Source organism: Theropithecus gelada, chromosome 2 (genome assembly GCF_003255815.1).
Source record: "Theropithecus gelada isolate Dixy chromosome 2, Tgel_1.0, whole genome shotgun sequence".
NCBI classification, from domain to species: domain Eukaryota; kingdom Metazoa; phylum Chordata; class Mammalia; order Primates; family Cercopithecidae; genus Theropithecus; species Theropithecus gelada.
Window position 1 is genome coordinate 75,981,700 of NC_037669.1, and position 12,071 is coordinate 75,993,770.

The 12,071-nt window shown below is 45.6% G+C and overlaps 1 protein-coding gene across 1 annotated transcript in view; it reads left to right on the top strand.

Annotated features, from left to right (window-relative positions):
* PRICKLE2 (prickle planar cell polarity protein 2) overlaps window positions 1–12,071 on the top strand; it is a 132,202-nt gene that overhangs the window by 68,552 nt on the left and 51,579 nt on the right. Inside the window, exons 5-7 of the mRNA XM_025377059.1 lie at window positions 498–701; window positions 4,474–4,660; window positions 10,124–10,996. Of these exons, the coding sequence (XP_025232844.1) occupies window positions 498–701; window positions 4,474–4,660; window positions 10,124–10,996 (1,264 nt within the window). The remainder of the gene's footprint in view (window positions 1–497; window positions 702–4,473; window positions 4,661–10,123; window positions 10,997–12,071) is intronic.

The window sequence follows — 12,071 nt, forward strand, 5'->3', positions numbered from 1 at the left end:
AAGATAGTTAAGGGTGAGCGTGCTATTAAGTACCCCCCCCCCCCCCCCTCTAAAAGTATAGGCCCACCTCCTCCAAGCCCGTCCTGCCACCCACCCCCCTCCCCAGCCACTCCTCCTGGTGTTAAACCAGGCTGTGTCTCTGCATGGAGTTTAAAGTATCTGAAAGATAATGAGGCTTTCCTCTGTGCCAGTTTGCCTCCTGCCTGCAGAACCCCTGTACATTATTGTGCTAAAAGAGCTTTTCTTTCTTTCTCATCTTTGTGATTCCTCATTCTCCCAGTGACTTTATCTCTACATTATTTGTAAGCCTTAGGAAAGGAGAGTTCAGGGAGGACAAGAAAAACCTGCCCTGCTGCCTATGTAAAGCAGGAAGCATAGTGACTGCTTTGAACATAAGCACTCAGTAGCCAGCTAATGGTGGTTGTCCTTTATCGTTTATGCACAGCACTGGGAGATGGGGGCTGGTGTGACTACTGACGTTTCTGTTTGCCTCGCAGTGTGGAGGCCAGATCAATGGTGGAGACATCGCTGTGTTTGCGTCACGCGCTGGCCATGGCGTTTGCTGGCACCCGCCGTGCTTCGTATGCACTGTCTGCAATGAACTCCTGGTGGATCTGATCTACTTTTACCAAGATGGGAAGATATACTGTGGCAGGCACCATGCTGAGTGCCTGAAGCCGCGCTGTGCAGCCTGCGATGAGGTTAGAGCAAACTCCAGCAGGTTTACCTGCCCATCACCCCTTCATTGCACCATAGCCAACACATGGTCTTCTGGCTTTCTGCACTGAAGAAAGCCATAGGCAACTTCATTCTTTTGCATTAACCCTTTTGGGAGAGAAGCCCCACCCATCCCCGGTTACTGGAATGTCTGGGGTTGTGGCCTGCTTTACTGAGTGTGGAGGTCTCATGGCCTCCTGTTGGGAAGGCAGTTTGTATATCCGTGAAGATCCCCAAGTGACATATAACTGGCCCTAAGTAAATTCAGAACTCTAAAAACAAAACAAAACAAAATTGCATTGTGCATCTTTAGATATTAACCCTAATCTCATGGAATAATCAGTAATGGAGTTCCATTTTCCAAGATCCAGTGCTGCAAAATGATTAGAAAAGAGAAGAGAATGGGTAGCATTATTTGATTTTTCTACAGTTTATAAAAGTTCTGAATGAAAATTCAGGAGGCAGATGGATACTTCATTTGGTTATCTCTGCTCCATGCTCTAAGAAGTACCCTATTTAAGAAAGCAGGATAGAACGCAAGACCTCTGCCTTGCCTTCTTCCCCTACTAGAAGCACACACTACCGTGTAAGCTGACAGAATGGAAAACCTGGTTTAGCTTTGTAAGTTGGGAGCAGAAATAAGAATGTTCTAAATCTGACCACTTTTATGGGAATAATTTGGATAAAAGTCCTAGACAGAGGATTCCTCCTGTGCAAAGGATTTTTTTTCATCTATCTTTCCCTGTAAATAGCAGTGTGGGAGGTGAGTAACACTCCCCTTTTTCAGCCAGAGAACCTAGTGTTACATGGGCATTTCTTTCTTAGAAACTACCTACAGGGGACTCACTTTCTAGGAGGAAGCTGATCAGACTTAACTAATTTGGATTCTAACACTAATGGTGATGTTCTAGAGAGACCTTCTAGAAAGATAGCTGAAAAACTAAATTCAGGTCCAACTCTGTGGTTCTAGGACACCTTTTTACCTTCATGCCTCAGTTTCCACATCTGAAAATTGGTGCTCAGAATACAACTTTGTGTTGTCTAATGACAATTAGAATATGATTGAAGCACACACTTTGAAATTTGTTTATTGAGATATAGTTTGCATAGCATTAAGGACCCTTTTAAAGTAAATAATTCTGTAGATTTTAGTGTATTCACAAAGCTGTGCAACCATCACTGCTGATTCCAGACCATTTTCGTCAACCAAAGAGAAACTCTGTGTCCATTAGCAGTCACTCCTCATTTCCCCTTTCCCTAGCCCCTGGCAACTATTAATCTATCTCTGTCTCTGTGGATTTACATGTTCTGGACATTTCATGTAAGTGAAATTATATGTGACCTTTCAAGTCTGGTTTCTTTCATTTAGCATGTTTCCAATGTTAATCCATATTGTAGTATATGTAAGTACTTCATTCCTTTTCATGGCTGAATAATATTCAATTGTATGAATATATCCCATTTTGTCTAGCCATGTATCAATTGATGGACATTTAAGTTGTTTTCACTTTCTGGCTACTCTAAACAATGCTACTATGAACATTTATGTACAAGTTTTTTGTGTACATATATTTTTAGTTCTCTTGAGTATATATCCAGGAATGGAATTGCTGGGTCATATGATAATTCTAAGTTTAATCTTTTGAGAGAATGCCAAATTGTCTTCCAAAACAAGTATAACATTTTACATTCCTGCTATCAATAAATGCGGATTCCAGTTTGTCCACTTTCCCACTAATACTTGTTATTATCTGTTTTTTTTTCATTATAGCTATCATAATGGGTATGAAGTAGTATCACATTGAGGTTTTGATTCAATTCACATTTCCCCAACAGCTAATAATGTTGAGCATCTTTTCATGTGTTTATTAGGTATTTGTGTATCTTCTTTTTCAGAGAAATGTCTGAAAAATTAATTTAAATTTTTTTGACAACCTTTTCAATTGGGTTATTTTTCTCTCTCTCTTTTTTTTTTTTTTAAAGACAGAGTCTCACTCTGTCACCCAGGCTGGAGTGCAGTGACATGATCTTGGCTCATTGCAGCCTCCACCTCCCAGGTTCAAGTGATTCTCCTGACTGAACCTCCTGAGTAGCTGGGATTAAAGGCATGCACCACCATGCCTAACTAATTTTTGTATTTTTAGTAGAGATGGCATTTCACCATGTTGGTGAGGCTGGTCTCAAACTTCTGGCCTCATGTAATCCACCCACCTCAGCCTCTCAAAGCACTGGGATTGCAGGTGTGAGCCACTGTACCCGGCCTATTTTTCTCTTTATTATTGAGTTGTAAGAGTGATTTGTATATATTCTGTATACTAGTCCCTTATCAGATGATTGGCAAATATTTTCTCCCATTCTATAGCTGTATTTTCACTTACTCAATGATGTCCTTTGAAGCATAAAGTTTTTAATTTTGATGAAGTCTACTTTATTTTTTGTTGTTTATGCTTTTAGCATCATATCTAAGAAACCATTGCCTTTCAGGGTCATAAAAATTTACACCTGTGTCTTCTTCTAAGCATTTTATTGTTTTTCTGCCCCTAGCTCTTTAATCCCTTTTGAGTTAATTTTTCTGTTTTTCTTTGAGATGGAGTTTTACTCTGTCACCCAGGCTGGAGTGCAGTGGTGCGATCTCGGCTCACTGCAAGCTCCACCTCCTGGGTTCACGCCATTCTCCTGTGTCAGCCTCCCAAGTAGCTGGGACTACAGGCACCTGCCACCACACCCGGCTATTTTTTTGTATTTTTAATAGAGACAGGGTTTCACCATGTTAGCCAGGATGGTCTCGATCTCCTGACCTCGTGATCCACCTGCCTCAGCCTCCCAAAATGCTGGGATTACCAGGCATGAGTCACCACACCCAGCCTTGAGTTAATTTTTATGTATGATGTGAGGTAGGGGTTTGAATTCATTATTTTACATGAGGCTCTCCTGTTGTCCCAGCTCCGTTTGTTGAGAAGACTATTCTTTTCCCCATGGAATGGTCTTGGCCCCCTTTTCAACAATTAATTGACCATATATGTATGAGTTTAAATCTGGATACCTGTTCATCTATATGCCCAGCCTTATGCCAGTGCCATGCTGGCCTGATTACTGTAGCTTTATAGTAAATTTTGAAATCTGTGCTTTGAAATGTTAAAAACTCTATATTGGGGGAAAATGCAAATGCTTGTGAGGGCCTGGCAGGTGTTGTAAATGAAGGTGACTTATTTAAGGCAATAGGGAAGGGTGAAGAATATGACAAACTGGAGAACTTGCCACTCATTAGAAAGCAGCAGCCTCTTTTCTTAGCTCTAGTTTATTATTGCCATGTAGGAATGTGCACTGAGCATTGCAAATGTTGTGTTTTCAAAAGAGAAACCAGGATTCCAAGTGTTAATATGATATTTTCTATTTAAAAAAATAATGTGTCCAGACTAATGAAGCAGATATGTATGTCCAATGTGCCTGTGAGCTGTCAGTTTTTGATCCTGCCTTATGTTCTCCAGGGTGGAACATTCCTTCTCTTATTAAATGTGGTCAAGTTAATTACCAGCTAGGCCAGAAATCATGTTTAATTATGCTTTAGGTAAATCCATATATAGGAACTGATATACATACAGAATAAACATATACATATGGATTTTTATTTAATTATTTGTGAGTGGTATCTGCTTTCTTACCCTTCTAGTTCAGGGTCCCCATAGCTTTCTTCCTTTAAAGTGTGTCCTTCTGGATGGGTCTCACATACTGACCATTTGGCTTCCCCGTCTCCAGATCATCTTTGCAGATGAATGCACGGAAGCCGAGGGGCGACACTGGCACATGAAACACTTTTGCTGCTTCGAGTGTGAGACAGTGCTGGGCGGCCAGCGCTACATCATGAAGGAGGGAAGACCCTACTGTTGCCACTGCTTCGAGTCCTTGTATGCAGAATATTGTGACACCTGTGCCCAACATATAGGTGAGGCAATACTTGGCAGTTGGCTTTGTCCTTCTGTGATGAGGTCAACTTTGTTTTGGGTGTAGTTAAAATATCTTTGATTGCAAGTGATAGAAACCCAACTCATGCTAACTTAACTGAAAAAGGGAATTTCTTGATTCACAACACTAGAAAGGCCAAAGAGTATACTGGCTTCAGGTAGGGGTGGATCAAGGGTTCAGACAAAACCGATTTTTTTCTCTGTATCTCAGCTTAATTTGCTTTCTGTTAACATCATTTGAGAGAAGCTATCTTCACCTAATGGTCAAGATGACTCACTAGTGATACTAGACTTAGTATTTGCATTCTCAAAAGGAGAAGAACTATGTCGCTGCCAGCTTGCAGGTCAGTTCTTCCAAATAAGAATCTTATCAGCCTTGCTTTGGTCAAGGGCCCACCTCCAAGTTGGGACTGTGTGCCATACAGTCCCACAACTGAGGGTCAGGGCAGTGGGGGAAGCTCAGAAGGAAAATCTAAACAGATGTCTTCCATAGCCTCCTTGGGACAAGATGGGGATTTGCAGAAGGAGGAACCAACGTGGTCCTCTTGGTAGGGAGGGATAGTCAAGGAAACCCAGTGGCTTCTGGCAAGTAAGTCTTAAAATAAATAAACAAATAAAAGCTATTCCAGCCAAATGCAAAGCAAATGAACCTCAAATAGTCCATAAACTATTAACTCCCCCAACAAGTGGCAGATCTGAGATGGTGAAAATCATTTTCCCTCTGCAAATAACCAATTTGTTCAACCCTTCAAGGCTATTCCAGATCGTACTGCATTGTGGCTTATTCATTCAAGTTGCCTTTTCTGGCACCTTGGGAAGGAGCCAACATTGGGGAGAAATAAAACATTGGCAGTGGCTGAATGTCTGTGAGATCACAGCCAGATCGTCCAGTGGCTTGTGCAATCCCAAGAAGTCTGTTTAGAAGCTGCCAGTTTCTTACCTAGAGTGAGGAGATATAGAGATAATCCATTTTGGAGCCCATTTCGCCCCACTTAAAAGGTTTTATTAGGACCACAAAAAGTGGCTTTGTCTTCCTGGCTCATAAGAAGTGATGTATTCAAATAGAAAATTAGCTAGTATTTGGAGAGTTCTGTGTACTGATAAAAACCCTGGCTTTGTGGACAAGACACCTACCGTGTGCTCAACAGTGCTTTGTCATTGGGCATTCTTGTCCCATATACTCAGGCCCAGGCTTAAGCTCTGCTGTGAAGACCTTTGTCAGTAGCATTTCCTTCTGGGGGCTTGGGTGATGGCAAATTCCCCATCCCCTAACCCCTAAAATCCTCACCCCTCTCACAGCCTGTTGCCTGGACTCAGTACCCAGGAGCTTTCATGTCTCACAAGATCAAAGTGGTCAAACACATAAACCTTCTTTTTACTAAGAGTTAGGAAATGCAAAGATCAATTGTGACAAGTGGCAAGACGTGTGAAGAAGGGGACAGGTGGGACAGTATCATGGAAAACGGTGCAATGTCTTGACCCAGTATTGCCCAACCGAGAATTCAAGTCTGCAAGTGCACACTTGCTCAGGTGTGAGGGGCCATGTGTGCAGAATACCAGTCCATGACAACAGTACCCCTTCCCATCCATATTTCTGGTTTTTTCTGTTTCTGTCCTTGGAGGCTAAGAGCCTCTCCAGAAACTGCCGCTTAGAATTTTTGCTCAGTACTTGGCAGAGAGAAAAATCTCTCTGTTGCTGTAGCATGTACACCTCCGATGGCCCCTCGGTTTTCTTCTCTTACTCTCTCCCTTTGGCTGCCCAGCACATTTACTGGAGTTCCCTCCTCCTTTCCGATTAAATCCATAAAAAGGTGTCAGTGTTTTGTCAGAAAAGGGGACCATGGTGGCCTGCAGTATTACTGCTGCTATAGTTAAAATGCTGTCCCTAATGTTTGTTTTAAATCCACTTTTCTATCAAACATAATTTTCCTGTGACCGCAAAAGAGCACACTCTCTACAGCACGCATACCTCAGTCACTGGGTGCTTTACCTCTGACCATACCGTACAAATATTCCGTATTTATACAGCCACTCAGAGCAGGCCGTGTGTCAGGCAGCCGTTGCTAGGGCAACGGTACTTTTGCCTGTGCACAGCAGAGTAAACAGTCCTATAAACAGACCGAGGCTGTGGCAGCAGTAGACACACACACCCTCCAAGAAGTGCTTAAAGGGCTTAGAGAAGGAATAAAAAAGGAACGCTTAGATGCTGAACAGCAGAGCCCTTTTCCAGATGCTTAGAGTTCAGGAGCAGTTCAGAGGACCATCTGACATCGATGTTTATCGGGGACCACGTTCTGCTGCCTGCCAGGCCGCTTTATGATATACCTCCCCTCCACTCTCCCAACCCAAGCCCATCCTTCCATGAGGCCCCCAGCCCCAGGAACTAGGCCCTTGCTGCTGCATCTGAGCATGTCTCCTTGCCAAAGCGTGGAGAAGCAGCTGGTGGCAGACGGGCCAGAGGGACTGGACTTCCTGTGTACCTCTAACAGGGAGTGGGGATTGCCGCAGCTGCTCTGGATGCTGTGCTGATTAGAGCTCACCAGAGGACCCAGGGATGCCATCATGAGCTCTCTGCACTCTAGGCATTTGAGAAAGGGAGTGAGGAGGAGACAAAGGAGGGTGGGAGAGGGGAGGAGAGACAGAGCAGCCTCATCGTTCTTTCTTGGACTGCATCTGGGCAGTGACCCTCAGCAAAGAGAGACACAGGCTTTCAGTCCTAATGCAAATAAAAGAAGATTGGTCAATAGGCCCAGTTCTCAGCACTCCGTGCGTATTCACTCAGTTACCAACTACTAGGATTATCCCCATTGTACTGAAGGGGAGACAAAAACAGAGAGATGAAGCCATTTGCCTAGGGTCGCACAGCTGGAATGCAGTAGACTCAAGATTTGAACCCCAGCAGATGGCCTTCAGCATCTTTACAACCAGCTGCAATGGGATGGAGCTGGGATTTGAACCTGTGTTTGTCAGGGTCCTGGAGCCTTATGCTTAACTACTACAGAGTCCTATGTCCCTGTGATGTCTGCCTCGGCTTTCTCCCAAGGGCCTGGGGAGGAAGTGTCCACAGAGCTTGGGGTTGTCTGTTTCTAGCCCCGCCCCAGCTGGTTCTTTCTCACGCTACCCGGGAGCACTGGCGCTGTAAGAGATGGAGTTGATCTGTCTCAAAAAAAGAGAGAGATGGAGTTGATTCACTTGATTCACACAGTTCCCTCTCTCCCACTTGGGGTGACCCTTGTGGCTGCTCCTATCCCTGTAAAAAAAAAATCCCCTCTTAGTCTCTAAGGCCAGGTTCCAAAATGAAAAGAGAACCCTGTAGTTTGGGAAAGAGCTAATAAGAGAAGAATTGCCCTCATGCCTCTCTCCCTGGGCTCCATAGACACAAAAGTGAGGGGATAGACAGCGGAGGAGAAAGACAGGCTGCTTGGGCCGGTGGCCTTTTGTTCTTGCGATTCTCTTCTTCTCCCTAATTTCGTGTTCGCCACCTCTTTAGACAAGTCTCCAGAAGTTCTTCCTTGAAAGTCCAGGCTCAGGAACTCTCAGCCACTGAAGACAAAGGTCACATTAGTCCTTGTTTCTGGGAAGCCGTGTATCATTATGTATCAGGAGACTGCAAGGGTCCTGGTCCACCCTACAGTCATAGCTTGAGGCTGTGTTCCCAGCAGGCTGTCCCCACAGGAAGGGGCCCCAGCAGTGATCAGCTTCCATTCTGCCAGTTTAACAACTGCTATAAAAAACGCCTGCTGTGTGACTGCCTTAGCAAAAGTCCTGCCTTAGAAAAAGCAATGATAGGTGTTGGCTTAGTGCAGGTCCCTTGCCCACCCCTGAATCAGTCCCTGGGTGCCAGGAGAGCAGATTTTTTTTTGCTGGCCTATGTTGGGCCCCAGGTCAGCTTTTGCCCCACCCAAAGCTCACGGCCTGAAGATGGCAGGAAATGGTGTCCCACAGGGAGATGAAGTCCTATAGCCAGAAGAGGGCAGACATGATGAGAAGGCAGAACGCCCAGGGCTGTGGGAGGCTCCCTTAGTAAGCAGTGTGACCAGGCTGTATAAACCTGACACAGTCCTGTCACAGGGAGGAACTGTACCTCTTCCTTTCCTGATGAAATTAAGCAAAGGGTACGCATGCTCCCACAGGGGCAATAGCTTTGGCAGTACCATGTCTAGGTTTTTCTTCACCAAAAGCAGATTTTTCCTTAACAAGAGTTGAAATCCACAATTTTATTTCCCACTAAGTCCGTTGAGACTGCTTTAACAGAAGAGCACAGACTGGGTGGCTCCTGAGTAACAGAAATGCATTGCTGACAGTCCTGAAGGCTGGGAAGTTCAAACTCAAGGCACCAGCAAATGCGGTGTCTGCTGAGGGCCTGTTTTCTGTTTCCTGAATGATGCCTTCTGGCAGAGTCCTCATATGGGGGAAGGGGCAAACGAGCTCCCTTGGGCCTCTTTTATAAGGGCACTAATCTCATTCATGAGGTCTCCACTCTCATGACCTAGTGACCTCCCAAAAAGCCCCATCTCCTAAAGCCATCACTTTAGGATTTAGGATTTCAACTTAGGAGTATTGGAGAAAACATTCACCATAGCATCCACTGAGTTGCTGCTGTGACTTACCCATCGGAATAGCATACGCTAGTAATGGGATTCACTCAATCTATCTATACACAAAGAGCCCTGTCATACACCAGCCATGTTCCAGGTCCTGGAGATGCTGTTGAAACTTAATGAGTCTGTCCTCATAGAGCTTTACTTTTAGCAGGGGAGAGAAATAATAAACAGATGCATATATAGACTGTTGCAATGTAAAGCGGTATTAATGCTATCAAGAAAACTCCAGCAGGTAAGTATGGAGAGCAATGGAAAATCACTATTAGTGTGGACAGGAAGACTTCTCAGAGGAGTTGGCTTTTGAGCAGATGCCTAGAGTGAAGGAGATAGTATCAATATCATGGTTGAGAATAAAACTTCCTGGATACAGATCTTGTCTCTGGTTCCTAGTTATGTTACCCTACGCAAGTTACTTAGCCTCATCTGCCTCTATTTTCTCATGTGAAAACTGCAAGTAATATTAGAAAGCTAGCTCAAGGAGTTGAGTGATTAAATGAGTTTACATATATAAAGCTGTTAAAGCAGGGCATGATCATATGTTAGTATTACTATCGCTATTTGTCAGGGAGAAATGTGTCCCAGGCAGAAGGATCCATAGACAAGTCATTTTAACCTCGAGTCTTTGTGCTTGGAGCAAATGAGTTAAGGTGCATACTGGTACAACAAGGAGTTCTCGTAATAGGACATGAATACCATTTACATAGGAGTCTGATTGTTGATTTATTAATTTATTCTGCCGCACCTGGAATCCTGAGACAAACCAAGATGCAGTGTGTTTCATGTCCCAGTGCAGGACTTTGAGCAGCTCATCAGCCTCTCCAATGTCTCTCATTATTTTAGGTATCGACCAAGGTCAAATGACCTACGACGGTCAACATTGGCATGCCACCGAGACCTGTTTCTGCTGTGCTCACTGCAAGAAATCCCTCCTGGGGCGGCCATTCCTTCCGAAGCAGGGCCAGATATTCTGCTCACGGGCCTGCAGTGCTGGGGAAGACCCCAATGGTTCTGACTCCTCCGATTCCGCCTTCCAGAACGCCAGGGCCAAGGAGTCCCGGCGCAGTGCCAAAATTGGCAAGAACAAGGGCAAGACGGAGGAGCCCATGCTGAACCAGCACAGCCAGCTGCAAGTGAGTTCCAACCGGCTGTCAGCCGATGTAGATCCCCTGTCACTGCAAATGGACATGCTCAGCCTGTCCAGCCAGACGCCCAGTCTCAACCGGGACCCCATCTGGAGGAGCCGGGAAGAGCCCTACCATTATGGGAACAAGATGGAGCAGAACCAGTCCCAGAGCCCTCTGCAGCTCCTCAGCCAGTGCAACATCAGAACTTCCTACAGTCCAGGAGGGCAAGGGGCTGGGGCCCAGCCCGAAATGTGGGGCAAGCACTTCAGCAACCCCAAAAGGAGCTCGTCACTGGCCATGACAGGACATGCTGGCAGCTTCATCAAAGAATGCCGAGAAGACTATTACCCAGGGAGGCTGAGATCTCAGGAGAGCTACAGTGATATGTCTAGTCAGAGTTTCAGTGAGACCCGAGGCAGCATCCAAGTCCCCAAATATGAGGAGGAAGAGGAGGAGGAAGGGGGCATGTCCACTCAGCAGTGTCGGACCCGTCATCCAATCAGTTCCCTGAAATACACAGAGGACATGACGCCCACAGAGCAGACCCCTCGTGGCTCCATGGAATCCCTGGCTCTGTCTAATGCAACAGGTAGGTTCTGTTCACCTCGAAAACAGATAGCAAGGGTTAATCTCTGGGTGACTGGATGCTGGTCCTCAGAATTTTTTTTTTTTTTTTTGAAATGGAATCTCACTCTGTTGCCTAGGCTGGAGTGCAGTGGTGCAATCTTGGCTCACTGTAAGCTCCGCCTCCTGCGTTCATGCCATTCTCCTTCCTCAGCCTCCCAAGTAGCTGGGACTACAGGCTCCCGCCACCATGCCTGGCTAATTTTTTGCATTTTTAGTAGACTTGGGGTTTCACCATGTTAGCCAGGATGGTCTCGATCTCCTGACCTCATGATCCACCCGCCTCGGCCTCCCAAAGTGCTGGGATAACAGGCATGAGCCACCATGCCCGGCCTGGTCCTCAGGATTTTAATGTTGTTTCTGCCATGTGCCCTCTTCCAATCGGCTGCTGAGGAAGGTAAACCCAAGTTTGGGATGGCTTCTGTCTTTGATGGGCTTCCCTGTAAACAAAACCTGAGACGGGTCCAGATGCCTGTGATGTATTGAGGGAGTGCTCCCAGCAGAAGGAGGGTGAGAGGAGGAGGACAGGGCACGGGGAGGAGCCAAGTGAGAAACGGTGTCTCCACTGGGGTCTGGCTTCTGCCTGATCCCACAGGGGACTCTGATAGATGAGTTGCACTATAGAGCCAATTGCTTCTTGTGACAAAGGGGCTGATGTTTTGTACCATCATGTCAGTTGGTCATCAGCTTTGGGCTGCTGAGGAGTAACAAGGGGATGAGACTGTGGATGTGGGCTTGGGGCAAGGCAGCTCCTGTTGGCCAAAGGCAGCATTAAAGAAAGAGAATGCTAGGGTTTGAATGTTTTCCCCAAAATTCCTAAGTTAAGATCCTAAATCCCAAGGTGATGGCATTAGGAGATGGGGCCTTTTGGGAGACGACTATGTCGTGAAAGTGGAGACCTCATACCTGGGATTAATGCCCTTATAAAAGAGGCCCAAGGGAACTTGTTTGCCCCTCATACCATGTGAAGGTGGAGAAGGTGTAGCTGTGAGCTGATGGTAGTACGCAGAGCACCTGGAGCCCAGTTGCCCCAACCTGGT